At 39.4% G+C, this 22,497-nt stretch overlaps 2 protein-coding genes across 2 annotated transcripts; one reads left to right on the top strand and one right to left on the bottom strand.

Moving 5' to 3' along the window:
• Positions 1–501: 501 nt before the first annotated feature.
• zc3h6 (zinc finger CCCH-type containing 6) lies at positions 502–9,678 on the bottom strand. The gene is made up of 12 exons (XM_079248491.1): positions 9,315–9,678; positions 7,226–7,457; positions 6,999–7,121; positions 6,678–6,912; positions 6,381–6,523; positions 5,134–5,259; positions 4,906–5,020; positions 4,700–4,809; positions 4,374–4,606; positions 3,874–4,283; positions 3,602–3,787; positions 502–3,327 (listed from the first exon to the last, which is right to left on the bottom strand). Exons 1-12 carry the CDS (start codon positions 9,398–9,400, stop codon positions 1,820–1,822), a joined length of 3,507 nt encoding a protein of 1,168 aa, XP_079104617.1. The 5' UTR covers positions 9,401–9,678; the 3' UTR covers positions 502–1,819.
• A 952-nt stretch (positions 9,679–10,630) lies between these two features.
• fbln7 (fibulin 7) lies at positions 10,631–21,052 on the top strand (the record flags this gene model as incomplete). The annotated part of the gene is made up of 8 exons (XM_079248420.1): positions 10,631–10,862; positions 12,080–12,242; positions 15,798–15,974; positions 17,907–18,032; positions 18,128–18,265; positions 18,756–18,893; positions 19,247–19,385; positions 20,680–21,052. Exons 1-8 carry the CDS (start codon positions 10,785–10,787, stop codon positions 21,050–21,052), a joined length of 1,332 nt encoding a protein of 443 aa, XP_079104546.1. The 5' UTR covers positions 10,631–10,784.
• Between the last annotated feature and the right edge of the window lie 1,445 nt (positions 21,053–22,497).

Here is a 22,497-nt window from a genome sequence, read left to right as displayed (position 1 = left end):
AAACTTACAGGCACATAAGATACAGCTGGCAAATGATTACCAAGCCTTGAATATGTGCTTTTATCTTCTACCCTATTCCAGGGTCTGAAACAGCCGGAGCCAAACTCTGATGGTGCAGAGGCCACAGCACTGTGCTTCCAGTGGAAGAGAAATTTGGAGATCCATCGAGCTCAGCAGACCTCCAATCCGGAAATTGATGATCTGGGTTTAAGAAAGACTTCATTGCACCCTACAGCACCTAGTCTTGCTCCCCAGGTTAATGTACAAAATGGCTTCAAGTTAACAGTATTCCCCTCAAAACAAATAAAGTAATCTTAATCAATGCCATCTTACACTAAGGATGTATTACTAAAAAAAACATGCAACATCTTCAGCTTCTAAATAACATCTGGCAAAGGATTTGTGAGCATAATGTAATAAAGCCTTATACATGCAATCTGAAGTAAAACATCACAACTTCGGTGTGATTCTGAAAAACAATTGTCATTTCATCTCTTTATTTCAGGTACGTATAATAAAAGTCACTTAAACATTGGGCATGTCCTGGTAAAATACGGTTTTAAACCACAATGAAGGCAATACTGACCAGCAATGACACAAAAAAAAGCATTACTGTATACATTAAAACACTCACAAAAACACACCGTACACATGATACAAAATTTACAATATGAGTAATCAAAGCAATAAAAATAAAGAAATAGCTTATTGTCTCTGAAACAAAAGCTGCTCACATAACAGGCAAAGCTGTGACTTAAAGTACCGAGCAATACACCACTTCAGTTCTTCAACATACACCCTTCGCAACCAAGATTCCTTTTAAGCCAACTCCACCTAAATTAAACAGTAGAAAACATCAGAAGTAACATTTAATACATATGTACACAAACCTGCAATGCTTTTAAGATAATACTTTACGTTTCATGAATATCAGTATGTTCAAAAACAAAAACAATGTGCTTTTTACCAATTCCATGTTTTGAGAATTGGCACATATAAATGAAGCAGCCAATGTTTTTTTTTTTTTTTACTTATTTGGAAGAAAAGTTTACATCCTCAAAGCATTTAGAGCACTTCAAAACAAAGTAATGTTTTAGCAAATATGCAAAAGCTCTGAAATAGTGCTAACATTTCTGCAAACAAGCTTAATTGTAGAGTTTAAAAACCATGACAGTACAGGCAAGGAGGTAAAGATCCTAAAATCTCAGCATCAGCATATATTATATACAATAAAAATGACTGCTTTGATTCTCTAACCTGCTTGTGTGAAAAGTTAAAATAAATCACAACTTTATATTTGGGTGTTTAGTTTTTAAAAAATTAAATATTTAAAAGAGTTAATTATCATAAAAGTGAAGATAAATGTATTGTTATTGTGATATAAAAAGTTATAGATTAAATATGTTAATGCTGACATTGTCAAAGAAACTCCTGCATTAAGCATCATCTGTTTGCATGTAGAGTGAACACACACACACACACACACACACACACACACACACACACACACACACACACGATTTTTTAGAACATATGTGAAAAATTACATGATAAAAAAAAGAATTGAAAATACATAAAATTCTAACATAAGCATTAGTCTGATTACATGAAAAACAATAATACACTGTTTACTTATTTTATAAGTAGACAGTATTTCACGTATTTCTCTCTTATAATTTCTACACTGACAAATGTGGGGGGTAGTAATCTATACAACATTATATACAGAAATAAATAGCTCCATGAAAAGCTTATCAAAAATTAATAAACATCTCACTGATGTACAAATCCTATGCTACTTATTTCCACAGTCTAATGTTTACTGACAGAAAGGGGAGGCCGTGGGATCAAAAGTTTTGAACACATCTTTCAGTGTCCTGTCATCTGCTTCGTCTTTATCCTTCTCTTTTGGTTCTTCTTCCATAATTTCCTCTTCTTCCTCCTCCTCCTCCTCCTGTAGCTGCTGTTGCTCCTTTTCGTCAGTCTCTTCCTGTGCTCCCATCGAACCCTGCCCTCCTTGTTTGGCCTGCCTGGGATCAGTATATTGTGGTCGGATCAGCCCAGCCAGTGCTGGGATGGGGAGATTGTGGACCGCTGGGGGTTTGGCAGGCGAAGCAGGAGGTACTGTAGAAGATATGGGCAGAGGAGACTCACCTGAGTTGCTGTCTGTACTTTTAGCCTCTTCAAAAGAGGCACTTCGCTGGGCTGGTGAGAGTGATGGTGTGCTCTCTTTTTTAGTAAGCTGTTTCAGAATCCCCGCCTTTTTAGGAGGCTCCACCGACTCCTTCTGAGCCAGCTCGGCTTGAGAACGAGGATCGTACAAGCTGATGCCTCCGAGGATTGTAGTGGGGCTCTCCAGCCCTCCACCTGAGGATGCCAGACGAGGGGCATACGGCGGCAGTTTCTCTGGCTCTGGCTTGCCTCGGGCAGTCTGCTGAGTAGAGCTGGCACTGGCCTTCTGTAGTCTGGGATCCACAGGTCCTCCCACAGCGGAAGGCTCTTTCTGAACTAACAGCTTAGAGTCCAGACTCCCTGTACGCTTGATTCTGGGGTCCAAAGACTTGTGCTGGCGCGGGTCTACAGGCCTCTCAGTGGAGGATCGAGACTCTAGAGATCCAGTAGGGAGTCGAGTTAAGCGTTCCTTCAACCGAGCAGCTGCTAGTCTGGGGTCAGAAGGTGGAGGGCTGGAAACTGGGGGATGGTCAGGTAGGCTTGTTCGGTTCAACTGAGCATTTGCAATGAGGGGTGGAAGGGGAAGGTTAATGGAGTGTTCCTGTTTGGGAACAAGGGAAGGAATGAGATCCTCAGGGGCCCAAACTACAGTTTGAGCAAAGGAGGGCCGCTGGAGCAGAATATCCACCCGGATGTGACTAAACTGCTTTAACTGGCAGCGAGGGTCACGCAGCACTATGCCAGGGCTAGCATCCAAAGGGATTAGAACCGCTCGGTCCCTGAGCTCCCTCTCTCCTTCATCATCTTCCTCTCCAGTTGGAGGCTTTTGGGTAATGGGATGACCCTGCTGGCGATAGGAACTTGACTCCATTGGCCTCATCTTCCTGGGGTCTCTGGTCAGGCGAGGATCACTGGCACCATCCGACTCCTTTTTCACATCTGGAAGTCGCTGTCTTGGATCCATCTTCACACGAGGGTCACTGGGTGGAGCCCTTTCCTTCACAAGCCGAGGGTCTCCCAGCATTTGGGTCACCTGGGAAGCCTGAAGGGGACTGGACTGAGTCTGCTGCATCTCACTCTGCTTTTTCAGAGATTTAAGAATCGAGGAGACGCTCCCATCTTCTTCATCACTTGAGTACCAGTTTGTAGTTTCATCTGGAAAAAAATTAAATAATTAAAATGTCTGACACGTAATCTTGTCTAAGCTATGTTTCTTAACATCTGCTTACTGAGGTTTCGGGACGGTTTTCTTAAGTAATAAAGTCACTCTTATTCTGCAGTGGAGTGTTGTTTTTATTACGGGTGGGACTCCATCAAAATAATTAATCTACTTAATAACAGGGGAGGAGCATATGCAGCAGCTGCTGTTACTCACGGATAAAAGTACAGTCCCCCAGTATTTATCTAATTAAAGCTGATGGGAACCTACCTCTGTTTTCACTGTTATCATCCTGGCCATCAGCTCTGTGTTGATCATTCCCCTGCGGTGACCTTTGCTGCTGCTGTGTCAGGTGTAAAAAGATGGCTTTCTGCACTGCTGGTGGTAAAGACTGCAACTGTGACTCTGCTCCCATCTGCTGCTGGAGGTTCTGTACGAAGGTCTGGCTCGGGTCGGCTACATTGAAAAATAACATCACCATTTCAATGACAGTTTAAAAACAAATTAAACCTTCGGCATCACCGCATCAAGCTATCACTGACCTCCTTGTTGACTAACAGCCTGGTTTTGGAGAAAGTTGCTAAAGATCTCAACTGGGTTTTGACCCAATGAAGGAAAAGGGAAAAGATTTTGCAGCATCTGTAGATCTGGTACAGGAGGGAAAGGAGGCCTTTGCATATTCATCTGTGGGTTGATATTAGGTGCATGAAAGGGTGGAGGTTGGCCTGAAGGGGGTGGTAGATGCAATGGAAATCCATGCGGTAGATGCTGCACTGGGGGGCTCTGTGGCATAGGTAGCCCAGTTGAATGACCCATGTGTACAGATGTTTCAGGTGGAGGAATAGGAGGACCAGAGAGACCTGAAGGCTCCATATTTCCACTTTGTGTGTCCTCTGGGCCTCCACTAAACTGATCAGTGCCATCACTTTGATTCTGGGAATAGTTGGAGCCACTAAAAAAAAAAAAAAAAGTACAATTAGATTTGAGATGAGATCTTGTCAATCTTTAAAATTTTAATCAGATTACAGATCATTCTGTTTACCTTTGAGCAATTTTTTGTACAAGATCTACAGTAGGTTGAACTTTGATTTCAAACAAGGAGGGGATCTTCTTGCCAGCTTGGCCTGAAGCTCCATCTGTCGGGCTACTCTGACCAGGAGTGGGTAGCAAGCCCACCCCGGGAGGTGGCTTCGGAAGCGGGGCAATCCCCTGCTTTCTCAGATCCTCCAGCTCCAACTCGTCCTCACGGGCATTCTCCTCTTCTGTGTTAATTATCTGATTCAAGAGTCAGAGAAGAAATTAAAAACTACAATGGTGAACAATAGCACTGATAACAAGCATGGAAATAATATCATCTTTTAGTTTCACCTTTTCAAGCAGCTCTTTGGTCACATCCGTCAAAGCATCATGGGAGAATTTGCAGTTGTCGCCTTGATAACATTTGGCTCCAGTGTGAAAGAACTTGCAGGGGTACTCATGTGCAGACACAAGTTAAGTAACCAAACTAACTAAAAGGACCGTATGCAAATTATGCAAAGCAGTAACACTTACCAAAAGCACTAAATGAAGGATATTGTGCATGTAAATGCAATTATCTCCTTTGCTGCAGTAACCTTGAAGGTAAAACTTGCAAAGTTCCTTCTTCTTATCAGGTACCACATGTTCATGTTCAAATTTGCATTGTTCTCCCTGTGTGCAGAAAAATCATAATAATTAAATAATTTTTAAAGTAATTGTTTAGCTATTATTTTAGAAAAATAAGCATGCAACATAGCAAGTTCCAAAATATTTCATATAACTACCTTGATGCAGCGACCTTCCAGGAAATACTTGCAGATGTATCTACCATTGTGTTCAACTGTGTGCTGGTTGATGAACTCCTTGCTCATGATTGGCCGTTTCTTCTGAAAAACAGAACTTTTCCCTTCCTATAACACAAAATACATGACAAAACTTTGTTCATTACAGCTAACTGGTAAGGTAAGGATGGGTGTGCTGCCCATTTACTAAGACACTGAAGACATGAAGCCCTAGCACTGCTTCTAAGCTGTCAGTGTGTGCATGCGTGTTTGCTTTAATTACTGAATAATAAGTAAAAAATTGTAACATTCTTCAGCCTTTAACTTTGGAAAGATGAAATTACTTTGCAAATATGTTGTAAAATTAAATACAAATGCAATTTTTTTTTTTTAAGGATACCATGCTACTTTTGACCCAAACATTAACCTGATGTGAATAAGAATGGATGATTTATGGGGTCAAAATAAAGTGCTTGGTGTGGGAAGGTGCTCCGAAAAAAAACACACATTGTAACTTCACAGAGGCGGATCCGTTTTTCATGGGATCATGTGACCTTGAGTGCTTTGCTTTATGAGTCCACCCCAATACGAACACAGAGCTCTGTTTTGTGCTACCTTTTCTTTCTCTTCAAAAGAAAATTTGTCACAACTGAACAAAGAAAGAAAGTTAAAACAGTGTCTGAGGAGGCCAGAAAGAGAAATCAGGAAAGACACAAGTTGACCGTGCCAAAAATTTGCATGTTGGGGTCTGATGAAACAACAGTGTGGCTGCAAAGCCCACTTTCTGTTTCTGCTTGCTTTACTGTTATAGACTGGTATGTTAGCTCTCTGAATGTTGTGCAAACGTACCAAAATGTGATGTCCATCTTTCAGCCAGTGTTTATTCAAAACAATGGCAGAAAGTGCCTGATGAGCTGCAGAACGTTGCAGTGTACATCTGTGTCATTATTTTGCTGCTTAGTACTAGCTAAATGCAGCTAATTGAAACAAATAAGCTACAGAGCAAGGCCTACATGTCTCCCTTTGAATTTTGTATAATTCATATAAATCAAATCAGAAGTAACAATCAGAAGTAAGAATCAAAGAAGTAACAGAAAGTTTGGCAACTGGTCTGTTTTAGTTTTACGGTAATCATACGCTGTTAAATAGAAGACTGTTTCATTTTGCTATAGTGTTGTGTGGCCTTTGGGAAGCTACAAACTACAAACTGTGACAAGAAGTGACACGATATCATTTAAGGATGTAATCACCATTCCCATGTCGTCCATTCCCTGGTCTCCTCCTCGACCCCGTCCACGTCCCCCCCAGGGTTTGCCCTTAAGTTTCTTGTTTTTGTTTAGCATCCCACGTCCTCTTCCTGGTCCGTTCCCTCTGCCCCGTCCTCTCTGTCCAACTGTAAATAAGGTGAATAAACTTTTAAAAGCACACATCTCCTAATGCTTTTATGCACCAACTCTTCCAAATCACATTTTCTAAAGAAGTAAATGTGTCAAGATAAACTTCTGAAGGAATTATTTGAAAAGTGTTGAAAGGTCAGAAACACATACATTGTTGTTGCTTCATCCCCCTCATGTTTCCTCTGATCATCTGGTCTTTAGCGTGGCGGCCCTTTCCTTGACTCATTGAATCTTTTGACTGCTGATACTCAGACATCTCATCGTCATAATCATCCTCCTCTTCATCGTAGTCATACTTGTCATCGCTGTAGTCGCTGTATTTGTCAAAATCGCTGCTCTTCAGTGGCGAAGACTTCTTAAAGTTTCCATGGCCTCCCTTCAAGTGCTGTCAGTCAAATCAGAGAGAGAAGGATGTTCCACAAAATGCATAAATCAATATAAATACGAGCTTGCTGGCTCTGATGAACTTACCTGAGAAGACTGGCCATCAGACTCCCGGCTGGTACCTTGGCTCTTCCTGTTTTTGGGTCGTTCTGGTCGATCGTAGTCAGAGTCATAACTGTCGGAGCTGGAGCTGCTGGAGGGGGAATAATGCTGAAGAGGGAAAACACAACATCAAAGCAACTTAATTTGCTTGGCAAAACTTTATGGTAGTGACAGAAATTATATCACAATAACATAGTAGCATCATATCTTACCTTCTGTCTGTCACGTCTTCGCCTTTTAGACCTCCTCTTCTCTCTGGTCTTCTTGTATCTTTTCCTGGAGTGTCTGTGTGCTTTTTCATCTCTCTCTTTACTTTTCTCCTTTTCCTTCTCATTGTCCTTCTCTTTCTCTTTGTCCTCCTTCCCCTCTGTTGCTTCCTTGTTCTCCTCTTCAATTCCAATCCCCTCGTCGTCTATTTCACCATCTTCCAATTCACCATCCTCTCTACAAGAGCGCATAACAGTTCATTTATTAGTTTATATGATGTGTAAGTGTCAAAGTGTTAAAATGTTTTAAACCAAGAACTAAATATCTGATGAGCAGCAGTGATTTCTTATGCTTATTTCTTAGAATGAACCACTGTGTAGGGTTTTTGTGAAAGTCTAATTAAATTCAACCTGAAGCTCAATACATTGAATGGGAATATTTCCTTTTTTCTAGAGGCAACACAATCCATGTTCCAACAGCCTGAAGTGATTCAACATGATTTAAGCAGCTCATACTGGAAGTCCCTGGTGAGGATTTTCATAGTGGAGGAACAACTAACTCAAAATTGCATTAACTATTGACATGGAATTGGTGTCAATTGCGAGATAATCTAAATAAATCAGAACACACTGGAGGTTTCAAGACATTAAATCTGGGGTAGTAAAATCTGGGGTCTCTGAGCTTCACTGCTGTGTGAGACGTTACTGATATGTGTGACCACATTAGCACCTTACACACAAACAGCTTCTGCAATCTGCCATGTTTCTGAATTAGTTTGCAGGTGTTCATTTTTTGGACATTAAATCATATAACACTTGGTCCAAATGAAAATAGTTCAATTTTTTATTTTTTTTTAATTTTTTTAGGAAAACCAGTTTTCTATCTCCTAAATCTATCGGCTAAATCTCTGTGTTAAAAATATTTTCATTACATATTGGCTCCTTTTAAATAAAGAGCAGGTGAGAACGTGGAACAAAAACAGCATGAAATTGGAAAGTATGTCTACCCTGGTGATACAAATCAGTTTTCACAGACATCAACAGCCTCTTCCTTTCACACAAGTGTACGTCACCAGCAAAACCACCACAATGCAGTGTGTAACCATCAAGAATGATCTGGAAACTGATGTCAGCTTATAAATCTTGCAATTTCTTGTAGTTTTTAGGTTGATTTTTTTCCTGTTTGTTTGGTTCTTATTGGTAAGGGTAGTATAAAGCTACTTTTAACCCCATGTGCTATTTTTCACAACACATGAATGAAAACACTTGCAGAATCAGAACAATTTTTATGAATATTATATAAGAATATCAGTAGATCTCCTTAACATTTTTGGTTATATGGGGGTAACTAAGAAACATCACCAGGTTCAAATAAATAAAGCAACATTTTCAATCAATTCAGCCAAACCTGAAGTCTGCAAATAATGGTGATTTCTAATGACATCAAAAGTGATCAAACCAATGGTCTAAATCTTGAAGTCACTGATGCTCCCAGTCTTGGCCTAACCCATCAAATGTAACGTACCCCCCATAATAAAAAATGTATTAGAAAAAAAACAAAACTTTTCCCACTAAAAGTTAGTCAAAGTTGGTTAAATCCCCTGCCATGTTATAATAAGACAAATCACAAGGACATAAGGAGGGGAGCTCGAAGCGCATAATCCCAACTCTGCATTAACCCCATCTAAGCAATACTGTCAGATGCCCAGTAGGTGGCGTTCAGCAAAAAGATGGGCGTGGCATTTACATCATGGTTATTTGCATGGTCTCCTGCAGATGGCAACAATGAAGCTATGAAAGCCAGCAGCACGACACAACGATGAGGTCTGCTATCTTGCATGGAAATGATCATGGAGGAGTCTCATCACCGTTTTGTGGAATCTATGCTGTCTGAACACCAGTATTCGTATCCACTAAATAGGCATGCAAAAACAGAAGAAGAAGAAAAAGAAAAGAAAAAGGAAAGGGGGTGGGGAGCCTTGGAAATGTCTGCAATTTATGATTAAAATAGAAAACAGTAATACAAGCATGTAGACCCACAGCACTGAAACGCACAGATGAGCGCATTAAGAATTGCACAAGAATGTTACTCGACCTTTCATCCCCTGCAAGCTCAGAGTCTGTCATGTTTTTGTCAAGAACAGGGGCTGGGGGACTGGAAACAAGGCTCACAGAAGCCATTGGAAAACGGATCTGCTTCCCTGTTCCCCGCTTCAAGAGTGAATTAACTCAAGGAGACGTTGGTTTGTGAGAGATGCTGGAAGATTTCAGACTGGAAAAAACTCACGGTGTTACATGTCTCGACAGAGACAGTAAACAGAAACTCTCCTCTTTCATATCAATGGCGTTTTAACCCTGTGAGCACAGCTTGATGCCCCGCTTTGCTAATGTCCCGTCGGTTGACAGCTGCCATGGTGAAATAGAGGAGACGGAGGGAGAAACAGACAGAAATGTAACCATGTTCGTTGATTTCAGCATCTTCATTGGCTTTCTCAACAGGGACATCATCTCAAAATGGCTTCTGAGTTCTGCTGCACATTCCTCGACAATGTCTTCTCCGTCAATTTATAGTCTTCACCGGATCTATCTAACTTGGGTACGGCTAATCCTGTTCAATGATTGGCCAAAAATTACAGCGCTAACAATATCGACACCTCCTATTGGTTAAAATCAACATCAGTCCGTTTCACTCTGTGAAGATGAGGAACACATTCATTTACTCGTATTCATGTGTATTATATTATAACAACCCAAATTTATGTTGTATTTTTTAGACTGCAAAGCTTGTTCTATTTCTATATATTTTCATCAGCAACAACCTATTTCTTACTCCTTTTTTTTTTTTCCAACCACAAGCTCAACTTAGCAAACAGTTGTTTTATACTCTCGTGCAATCTTGTCATGAACCAGCAGATGTCGCTCTGCTACTCCAAATAATGTAGCTCAATTTGGAGCTCATACTTTTTAAGTGTTTGTACAAGAGCGAGCCTACAGACACCAAATGAACTACTGAAAAGTTAAGTTAATATTAATGTGACTATGTCTTTCCAGGATAGATTTTAGGTACAATCCCATCAATTCAATAAATCGGAAAAATACAAAGTCGGTCCATTCGGATGAGGGACAATCTGTAATTTATTACTGATTATAGTAAAAGTAAATACTTTTAAGACCGGTCGTGTAACCAAATCCAAAAGTAATATTATGCTCACCGGGACTTTACCATCACTCCATTCCTTATGATTTTCCTGTCAGGAACAGAGAAATGTATGGAAAAAAGGTCGGGGTATCTCAGTGGGAGGGATTCTTACTGGAGGAACCAAGCGAGCGTGCAGAGCTCAGAAGCAAAACTTTCCAAGAGAACTGAGACGGCTGCGCATCTCTGTCTCGAGCACCTGATGAGCATCTTTCAGCCTTCTGGCACGAGCGGGCTTAATTAATTTTTTTTTTTTTTTTTAAATCGTTGGATTTTATTATTGCGCAATAAAAAAGAGAGAAGCATTTTAGATTGTTGAGGATATCATCAGTGAGCAGTGTTAAGTAGATTATTGCTCGACTTTCAGAAATGGCACTTTCTGTTCGACGCAGGTATTTACTCTTGCTGTGTCTGACAGCTATCCAGTGTGGTCATGCCACTATTCAGGTAGGAGCAGTTTCACTTTATGTCCAAGAATGAGTCATATGAGCAGATGGATTCACTAGATTACATTTTTATTGTAAATCCCAGAACTTGTTTTTGAAAATGTGACAAAGAAATGTAATATTTCATAATTTGTTCGTGTTTTTGCTGAAAAGTAAACCATGTCCTTTATCCTGGTATTCAGCTGTCACACTATAGGATTGTTTTAATCTTTGAGCATTTCATCCTGCCTCCATCCAGCATCCGCTAGCATGGTTTTATTTTCTCTCTTTTGTGATAAATGTTTGATAACTGTTTGCAAAGAAAAATTTTTTTTAAAAAAAAAAAAAAAAAGGAGAGGAAGAAGGCAAAATGTTACATCTGGATATGAATCCTCTCATGTCTTGTCAGCTGGTGGCATTTCCCCTTTGCCTCGGGCAGGTACAATGAGCACAGCACAGTCTAACTACTGCACTTTTAATGTATTGAAGCTAGCAAATATTGTGCAAAGCTCTCCAAATGCCAGAGGAGGAATTTAAAGTATGCTGCTCAGAGAAATTGTTCCAATGAGCATGTGATTAATAAACTCTCCTGGAGGGATTAGAGGCACTTTCTTTGAGGAACTTTGTAATGGCTTGGACAAGCATTTGCCCTAAAGTAACTCCCTGTGGCACCCATGCTATTTTGAGTTTGCCCATTCAGGATTATCCAATGAGCATGTGCCTTCCTACAGCCATGCAAAATATACAGAAGAACAGCATTTTGGACTTAGGTTCCACTGACATCTGCCAGACAGCTTTTGTCCAGCTGTGGCTGCCACTGGAGTGGTGGTAGTGTGAGTGAAAAGAGGTGAAGGAGAGAGGAACAGAGACCATCTCACATGAGAGCATAGTGGGGTTTTGTGAAAAATACTGGAAGGTAATAGTGTAAAATAGAATAGCTCATGGGGAGTTCTTGTATCATCAGGTATAGTCAAAACATAGTGTGCCTTAAATTTCAATGAAAACTTTGTAACCATAGCAGCAGTTTGCAGACCAAAAACATGCATTAAAGTCCAATTACATCATTTTCCACAGCTGCTTGTTCACTGCTCATGTTTTACATTTTACCTCCATTAAACCGAAGTGACCTTTAGTCCCATGTTAATTTCTTCCTTTGAAGATCATTGCATTCTTAAATGTCCTGCCAAGACTCTTTTATAACTGCTAATTCTGCTCATGGTCCCCATGCTTTGTTAACAGACTTGTATGGATAAGCACCAGGTGGTAGGAGTGCTGCGTCAAATGGAGAAGTTCTTAAAAGGCCAGGAGATACGCTTTACAGAGGGCCTCAGGATAATGAAGTCAAAGCTGGCATCTCTTCAGAACTCTGTCTCCAAGTTGCCTCAAGCTGACCAGTCAGCAGGTGAGTAATCAAGAGATAACAAATGCACACCAACTTCACTGTTACAGTAACAATCATCATCATTGTGGTTCTTATAGGCCCCTTCTGTTGTGGATATTTTGGCTTGTAACCGCAGAAAAAGCTGGTCCTGCCATGTACAGCAGTGATAGTAAGCTATCATAAATAAACTTGAAAAGCACTTTGAGAGTGCAAACCTCTACCAAGTACTGGCAAAAGCAAGACCTCCTTTGGTGAAGATAATAGAAAAATGGAAAAGTACATTAAAAAAATGAAAAAGTTAGCAAATTTCATGAATCAATGTATTTACATAATAAACCGATGAAAGCAGCATTTCTCAAAGAGGGCGATGTTTTACCACTGGGCAGTATCGCCTCCCCTTTTAATAACATATGGTGACTGAGAAGACTGGGGCTTTGGGTGAGCAATGTTGTTCCACCATTGTCTGATATAGGATTGTAGCTGCTAATCAAACCAGGGTTTACTTTGTCTTCTGTATTTCATTATGTATCAAATGTTTTATTGGTGAAAGGTCCGGACTGCAGGCAGGACAATCCAGCATCCAGATTATTCTATTACAATTCGGCCATTGCAAGTATTGGTTCAGTGTTGTCTTCCTGAAATATCCAAAGCTTTCTCAATAAAGTGTGTAATCTAGATGGGAGGAATTGTTGCACTAAAATTGATATTTACCTTATAGCATTTATGGTGCTTTTCCAGATGTGCCTGTTGCCAGTGACATAGATTCTCAAGGAGCCATATACAACCAAGCTAAGCTAAAGCCAAACCTAACCTAAACCTAGCACTGATAACATGTTGGATGGTCCTTCTTCATGTCCAAAGGATGCAATGATTTCCAAAAAGAAGTTGAAATTTAGACTTGTTTTACTACAGAGCTGTTTTCTGCTTTAATGCAGTCCATTTGGAAATTACTTTGGCCTAGAGAAGACGGGAACATTTCTGTATGTTGTTGAATGGCTTCTTTTTCTCTTGACAGAGGTTGAACCTACAGTTGCATGACATGGCATGACAAACTGTGTTCACGGTCAAGAAAAAAATAGTCTGATTTCGGGAAGTGTTCCTAAGCCCAGACAGAGTCTTGCCTGCTTTTAATCCAGTGCTGCCTGAGGGCTGAAGATCACTGGCATCCAATATTAATTTTTGGCCGTGTCCCTGTTGCACAGAGATGTCTTCAGATTCTCAGAATCTTTTCAAGATGTGGTATATAATGGAATATTTAATATCTCTACAATTTTGAATGAAAAAGGTTATGTGGAAATTGCTCCATAACATGTAGAAATAGCTTTTTACATATAGCTAAGCCTCCTCCTGTTGTAACAGAGATATATGGCCTCTCCAAGGTGATCTTTTGTACTCAGTAATGCTACTGACCTGTGGCCAATTAACCTGATTAATTCTAGCATGTCTCTCCAACTGGTTCACAGTATCTTATGCCTTTCCAGCTTTTTCTTTTTCCTATTGCAATGTTTTAAAAATGTGCTACACCATTCTATTTAAGATGAGCTCGTATTTAGCAACCAATATTTCAATTTTATGTCGAACATTTGGCATATTTTCTATGTTCTATCGTTTCCTTACAGTTTTTTTATTGATGTTGTTGATTTTGATAACAGAGAGGGTGAACGAGTCTTAAATGCAAAAGGAAAGAAAAAACATAAACAAACAAGCAAACCACCAAGAACATATTAATATTATAGATTACCAGTTGTCTCGTAACTTCTTTACACCCCCCCCCCCCCCCCCCTATTTTCACCTAGCATCCCAAACCATCTACACTTGTCATTTGTTTGGTTTTTAGCTAAATATTTTATGTGCTATTATGAATTTTATTTTGGCTAATGAGATATAAAACTCATTGCATTTTGTTTTTAATTCATATTTTAAAAAACAATCCCATTTTTATTTCAAATTGCTGTATCTATAATCTAGATATTCATTTCACATATGTTTTTTTCTGAATGCTCTAACATCAACATACCTAATACCACCAGTATATAAAACAACATATAGTCCTGTAGAAGTTAAAAATTCTTTCCAAAAGTCATTCACAGAGCATACGGTTGCTTTAGTTTGGGCATTGTTTTGATCATAAAACATTCAAAAAAATTTTCACAAAAATTTTAGAGCCATATAGATATGACTGAGGTCTTTGTTTAGTAATACAGCAAAAGGCTGTCAAGTAAAATAAATAAATTAAAGAAAAATAGAAGATAGCTTCGTATCAAATTAACATTATTTTAGAAACACTTGTTTGAAGTTGATCTTCAAACAAGTTTCCTCTTAGTGATTGACAACAGAAAGGCAGACACTGCCTCTTGTATTAAAGCATAATAGATTCATTCACTAGTTCAAGGCCTTCTCAGTTACAGAACAGAGTACTTGACAGAGGAAGTGGATTTGTGGAATTGTGTTGCTTGGCAGCAGACACTGAGACCAAGTTATGATGGGCCAGTCCGGCCCCTGAAACTCTACAGAGATTATTATGCAACACAGGAAAAGGTTGATATTTTACATTTTACAGCAATAAAACCACAACAGAAAAAGAAAGATGAAAAGAAACACGATCACACTGATTTCACAGATTGGGAACATGCCCTAAATTGATCATAATAATAGTCCAATTGTATAGTAAATGTCCACCTTAAATTATGACATTTACTGAACTACTGTAATTAACTTTGGTTGCACACCACTTTTGTATTTATTCTATTTTTCTTAATCTCAGGGGGAATCTTTTTTTTTTTTTAATCTGGCCAATTTATTTTGTTCACAATACTTATCAAGAAATTACAAATAAAAAAAATCAGTGGAAACTTAATTAATATAAAAACTGCTAACCTAAACTGAATGAGTGTTAAAGATGAGATGATATAATGTTGTGACAGTGGAATGGTCCTCCAGTTCTTTTACCTTTAATACTTGAAGTAATTTCCAGTATTCTTCTTGTATACTTTCATCACAGTAACATTTGTAAATGACTTTTACTTATAAGATAGTATTTTTCCATTCTTGCTTCCTCTTTCAATGTGATAGGTCTGTTAACATCATGTTGTAACTGATTTATTCTGCTTGATATATTCACTCAGAAATGCTTCACATTGAGACAACATTGGCTGTTGATATCCTTGAAACAAAGCTGGAAATGACTGAGGTCTGGCCATGTGTGGCATGTTATAAGGGACCTGAAATGAACCGCTGTCTCTTCAAGGTGGTGGAAGCCAAAGCAGTTTAATAAAAAGTATTTCAGAAAATGGATCCTCAGGGTTTTGTAGATTAATTGCTCGCCTTCATTTAACTTTCCAGAGCAAAATGAAGAGTATGATCTTGGACTGCTGGTGCAAAGCTGACCCATAACAGTGGTCCATAATGTGCTGGCTGACAGTAAATGAGTCATGTAAAACACTGTTTCCCATGAAGGTTCGGCACTGCCCAGTGACACGTGTATATCCCCAGGCAAAGAATGCCAGAGAGGATGTTGGGAGGCTTATTCCACATGTGACCAGCCTTCCTCTCGTGCTCACTTTGTTTCTCCCACAGCTCCCACCACCTGCCCCTCCCTGGAAGCCCCTGCTCACGGAACAAGGTTTGGCTCAAAGTACTTTGTTGGACATGAGGTCCACTTCACTTGTTCCCACGGCTACCATCTTGTAGGTTCTGCTACACGAGTTTGCCGGGACAATGGCACCTGGACTGGTGTCAGTGCAGCTTGTAAAGGTGAGCAACAGTTTACTAAGAAAGTCACAGCAATTCCAGACATATTGATCCACTACACATCCACAGCTTGGACTGGGTTTGAAACCAGACTTACTTTTCATGTAAGGAATGCTGTTTGGCTACAGTATAGAAACGTTGCACTTCTCTGGGTTTCTCCATTCATTTGAGGTAACACTTTGAGATCAGAATATAAAAACAATCATTCACACTTAAGCTAAAATCCACAGACCCATATAGGGTGACCATGCTTCAGCGATGCTTTTAAGGCAGGCAGAGAGAAACATCAGCTCAGAAGTCAAACTGAACTCCCCAAACGCACAGATAGCAGGCAAAGAAAAGAGCTATTCATTAGTGTGTGGAGCTCCACAGCACACTGAATGAAGCACTCGTTAAATTGGCATTAAATGACTCTGAACACAGAAAACACCTGTACTGCATTCCACTGTGGGGTACCTTCCCCTCCAGGTTTCCACTTCTCATTTACAGCACTGGTTGGGCTACTGTAAGGTAAGCCACTTCCTCATTCCTTATTCGTCTCTGAAGCTTTGACACAAGTCTGGATGTTGTTAGGTCCAGCTATTATGCCCAAACTATGGTCTGATAGCACAGAAGTATGCTAAGCATGCTACTGATAGCTCCTTTAGCCTGCAGTGGTGGCATTCCTCCAAAAAATTCCAAGTGGCACACTGAGTTAAACATGTGCATACGTTTATTGACGTTACTGGTTAAAACAACACGAGTGGGGTTGACTGCACAGTATTATCCCTGTTCATGTTTTCCACTTCAGCATAGGAGAGCTAAATTTAGTCATGCTCAAAAAGCAGTATTGACAAAAAGCGAAAAAAAAAAAAAAGAAAAAAAACTTAAAGAGGAATTTATATCAGCAGGCCTTTTCATGTTATGACCCAATGGAGACCCCAAAAGAAGCCAAATAAAAAATTAAGGAAACTTCTTGTCATCTGGTATATTGCTGCCTCAGCACTGGATTTTAAAGAGAAGAATCTGCTTCATATTACTCAAACTCTCAAAGCCAACTAATGAAGCATCGGTCAAATTGTAGTTTTGCAACTAGTTTAGAGTCATCCTATGTTATCCCAACAATAAACTTAACATCAGTGGATTGCACAATAGATCTGCACTTTGTAACTCCTGAGATGTACCCAGAGCCGATACATTGCAGTAATGGCCATTACAGCCACTGCTGTGCTTTTACAGTTACAAGCATTTGTAATATCAACACTTTGCATATGATTAATTAGATGCTGCAGAAATATATTGTTTAAAAAAGTATCAATTATTTTGCACAAAGTGTTTACAGTCTTTCTGTAAATCTGTTTTATGGACAGAGGCAGACTGGAAAGCACTAAAACACAAAACATGTGCTAACAGTAAAGTCTCATGCTTTTATTTGAATCTTTTCAAAAAGCTAAAAGAAACTTTGATATTTAACTATGAAAATGCAAATTGCTTGTCTTAAACCTGGCATTATGCAGTGACTGAGTTGACCGTCAAAGGCCTTTAATACATCTTCAAACGTTTTTCTAGGACATCCTGATTTTATCATTCCTTTCGTGCTGTTTTGCTCTGGCTGCACATGACTTGCATTACATCCAATAGCGTTATCAAGTACATTATTAAGTCTTGTCATAGTAGTACATATAATAAAGTTCCGATACCTCAGGACCTCAGAGGAAAAATTATATTAGGAATTGTTGAAACAATGTCAAAGACAGTGAAACTTCCAAAATTTGCAAAACAGAAATACATCTATTGGAAGGAAATAGCTCTAATATGACTGGCCAATTTTGCAGCTGTTTCCTTTTAAAATGAGCACTTGTGGTTTAGACTGAAAACAACCCAAGACCTGTGAAGAAGCTGCACATTTCTTAACATGCTGACCACAGTAAAGATAATTCTCTTTTACAACTGTAGATATAAGTGAATGTGCAAGTAATCCATGCCAGAATGGAGGCACCTGTGTGGAAGGTGTTAACCAGTATAAATGTACCTGCCCCCAAAGCTGGAGTGGTTCTCACTGCCAACACCAAACCCAGACAGGTCAGTGTCATGTTGATCATGTCTAAGTTACAAGGTTTGTTTTGTGTTTGCATGTGATTCAAATTCTAACTTTCCTATTGCATCCCCTAATGCAGCACCACCAGAGTGGAGTGTTATGAACGATCCAGCTTTTAGCCGGAGGCCTCGCTGTGCCCAGGTGAACCAAGCCCAACACTGTAGCTGTGACGCAGGCTTTCACATGAGTGGCACCTCTGACAACAGTATCTGTCAGGGTGAGCGGTAATTATGTGTTATCCTAATTGATCCCTGTGGGGAAATTCTCTTTTTGCTGCTGCCCCTCAGGAAAGTGAGGTCAGCAACAAAGCAGCACCCCTTGGGCTCCCTTGCTCCCTTATTGGATGGATAGCAGATGTTGCAGTAACTTTAAATGAGAAATATTTTTTTTCGTATGGATTTAAAAAAGAAAAAGAGTAATTTGTGGAATCAGTCTTAGACAAACAAAATAATCCTCTTGAGAGGTCACAAGCTGATTAGCATCCATGTTGGTCATTGTTGGCTGTTTTTTTTTTTGTTTTTTTTTTGTTTTTTAAAAAAAAAAAGCTTTTTCTTTGCTTTAGTAACATTTCTAAATGAGAGTTTACAAGACCCATGGGGTGGGGGTGCAGGCTAAATACTGATGACCTATAGGTTATGATTTATTATAGGCTACTCTAAATATTTACTCAGTTCTAATCTGTTTTTTTTCCCTCTGGTTCTTAACAGATGTAAATGAATGTGAAGTGTACCGGCTTGACGAAGGAGGGACACTGTGTGTCCACGAGTGTGTGAATGTACCAGGGTCATACCATTGCTCTTGCCCCAGTGGTTACAAATTGCTTTCTGATGCGCGGAGCTGTGAAGGTGAGTGACAAGGTGGTAATTTCACAGCACCTTGGCTGCAAATCAGACTGAGTATGCATTTCCACCTAGGTTAACCTGTGCTTTAGTCAGACAAAGAGCAGCCAAAATGTTATTTTCAGCCGATGTGTTGGTCTGCCTCAGACCTCTTTTTACTTTCACCCCTTGGAGCATACCATTCCTCACCCTTTTAACAGCAGAAGGGATCTTTAGGACATGAGGCATTTGTGGGAGACTAAACAAAAACAACAAAATAAAAAGCAGCATACCCCCTGCCCAGACTGTGGTGACCAGGAAGCACAGAGTCAGTCTGGCAAGTTTCCCTTCTTACATGCCGCTGCTGTTTTGTCTTCCAGATGTGGACGAATGTTTAAGCCAGCAGCACAACTGCAGCCGAGGGACAACTTGTATCAACACAGGGGGAGGCTTTCAGTGTGTCAACCCAGAGTGTCCCCGTTCTCATGGCAACATTAGCTATGTCAAGACATCTCCCTTGTAAGTGAATAATAACCACAGTAGTTTCTTTTGTCATTTGTGATTTTTGACAAATATTTCTTGAGAAAAATAAGACAAATCTTTCTTATGTTAGAGAGAAATTATTTTTCAGATGAATAAATTGCATGCTAAATTAAACCCAGGTGTTGATAAAATCCTGGTGGACTTTTGTTTTATATGTTTAAGCAGGAAAAACAGTATAAAACAGATGTTTTCCATGTTCGGGTGTCTATGGAATCCATTCCAGTGACCCTGTGCTTTAGGGCTCCCAGTTGAACTACTTAGAGTTTCATACTAGCTGAGACATATTTTGGTAATTTTGCTCATCAGTGCTGTTGGTAAAAATAACACTGAACTTACAAAGTTAACTAATGAAATCTGGCTCTGTAGGGAAATGCAGTGGATGTAGCCTCAGCGATGTTTCATGTTAGTTTGTGAACCAGTAAAGCTATTAATTTGATATTTACCAACAAACCTTTTTTTTTTTTTCCAATTAGAATTTCAAAGGACATTAGACAAATCTATTTGGCAGCAGCCACAGTAACTTAAGTCAATTGCGCATGCTTAAAATCTAAATATAGTTGAAACAGTTGAGTTCTTTAAAAACTCACTGTCCTACAGCAATTATTAAGTGGAAAAAATAAGCTATTACAAAAAGCTGTTTTTACACAGGCTTTAAACTTTCTCATTTCTGCTGAAAAGTTGGGTATTTTGACCTCACTTTGAAATGGAAATCTATCAAACATAATACAATATTAAGATCCTATTCGTCTAGGTCAATGTATTCCTGCATTTTCTGAATCAAATGTGTGTCCAATAAAAGGAAGATGACTTGATGTTAGCTGTAAGGTGTAAAGACAAGGTGCTGAACTTATTCCAGACATTTTCATTCTTGCAAGGATTAAAGGTTAAATTATCATTGTAGTGTGTTAGCATTAACATAAACTTTATATAGATTAGTATGCGTGATGCTTGGTTTGTCCTACAGTGGAATGAAAAAATGGGTGCTTATAGATTTAGATAATTAAAATAAATTGTATATTAAAGTGTAGAAGTTAAAAATCTCAGAAACTAAACCACAGTTGTAGTGTAAATTGATTATCTTAAGTTTTTTTTTAATAGTTCTGTCAAGTATCCATACTTTTGATGGGAACTGTATGTGTCCTCTCTGTTATTGTCACAAAGAAACAATTTTCCGTAGCGGTTTAAAGAGAAAAAAAAAAATTTTAAATTTTTTTTATCACTTTTCACTCTAATAATAGATGCTTTATTTTGCTTTTCTTCTGTCCTGCAGCCAGTGTGAGAGAAACCCCTGCCCCATGCACAGTCGTTCCTGCCACCTAGCTCCAAAGACTGTGTCCTTCCACTACCTTTCCCTGCCCTCCAACCTGCAGACTCCTGCCACACTGTTCCGCATGGCAACCGCTGCCGCCCCCGGCCGCTCTGGGCCAGATAGCCTACGCTTCGGCATAGCGGGCGGAAACTCCCGAGGCACCTTTGTTATGCAGCGTTCAGACAGACAGACTGGTGAGCTGATACTGGTGCAGCAGCTGCGTGGGCCCCAGGAGATCAGCGTGGATGTGGACATGTCAGAATACTCCGACCGAACCTTTCAGGCCAAGCATGTGGCAAGAGTTCATGTTCTGGTTTCACCCTACAATTTCTGAGAACAGATTTGGAGGAGTAGGAAGACTGGAGATAGAAACCTGAAGAGGAACAAGGAAAAGTGCACGATGGGCACTGTGTTGACTGAAACTGCCTCTTCATCCCTTTTCACAGAGGAGTTTGGCAGTCACAAGTCGGCATTTATTCAGTAGCAAAAATATGTTTTAAATGAGATAACTGCACTTCTGAATGATGATAAGTTTTATAATTCATAAGGTCTATCTAAAGAAAAGCATAATGTCTGATGCAGTGCCCTCACTAATATTCAGCTCTTTATGACATTAGTGCTCCTGTGGCTCTAATTTATTGGAAATGTTGTTTATTACAGTGTAGCATACTGTAGGCAACATGTTTTTCTTTGATCATATATTGTATATTTGTATTTTTTACAAGCTTGCTTCATTTAAGGCAACATTCATGATGCTAAAAGAGTTTTTTTTTAAAACAGTAGCTGCAGTGCTGTATCTGGTCCATTCTCTGGCTCATATCCTGTATGTTAGCCAGAAATAATCTTATTATAACCTAAATCAACAGTAATTTGGCAAACTTGCCAATATGTTACACAGTTTATTTGGAATTCTTTTTTTTTCAGCATATTAAAATAAAGTCAGTCCAACATTTCAACATTTGTTAGAACTACCTCTCTTGACGCAAAACAGCAGGTTATTAAATATCCTCATGGCGATGCTTGTTTTCATTTAGCAGCCAACAGGAGTGCATTTTAATCACTGAAATGCAAACTATGCATAGTTGATAAATGAATGCTGGATGGCTACGAAAGGGTTTCCTAATGAACAGATGAAGTGCTACAGAATAAGAATGTGTGTTCAGTAATGCAACCCTTAAAACAAACGTTCACAACATGATACAAGTCAAAGCATGATGTCCTAGAAACAAAGTTTCCCAGTATTATTTTGTTTTTGTCAAAAACAGAAAGAACACAAACTGTCACACATAAAAACATATCTCAGTGTTCATGTTTGTTAAAGAAAAAGTAAAGACGGTAATGCGCACCACATGTGTTCTCTCAACCTGCTTCATAGGGTCCCCCTCTCAAGTCTCCATCCAGGGGTTTACTTTGCAATAAAAGGGGCCAGAGGAGCTGCATGCTTCCAGACAGAAGTGGGTGGTGAGAATCAAAACACATGCCCTGATGTTACACTCCACTCTCAAAATGACTATCTGCCTTAGTGCTGATAAATATACCAGGTTCCTGCACATTGCCAGGTTGTGTTTGACCTCTTTAAAGTTTCATCCACTCCCAGGTGGAAGGCTATTAATGGAGACAGTTGGAGAGCAACGAACAGCTTAAAATAAGCCATTTACTGGGGAGTACTTACAAAAATATACAATAAAATTAGGGAGACAACCAGAGCAGGGTTGTTTGCACTCTTTTCATGCTTAATGCAAAAGTTACAGAAACATTGTAAACTCTACAAAGTAACTC

Source organism: Telmatherina bonti, assembly GCF_933228915.1.
Source record: "Telmatherina bonti genome assembly, chromosome: 11".
NCBI lineage: Eukaryota > Metazoa > Chordata > Actinopteri > Atheriniformes > Telmatherinidae > Telmatherina > Telmatherina bonti.
The sequence above is the reverse complement of the archived record's forward strand: the minus strand, read 5'-3'. Positions and strand labels throughout refer to the sequence as shown.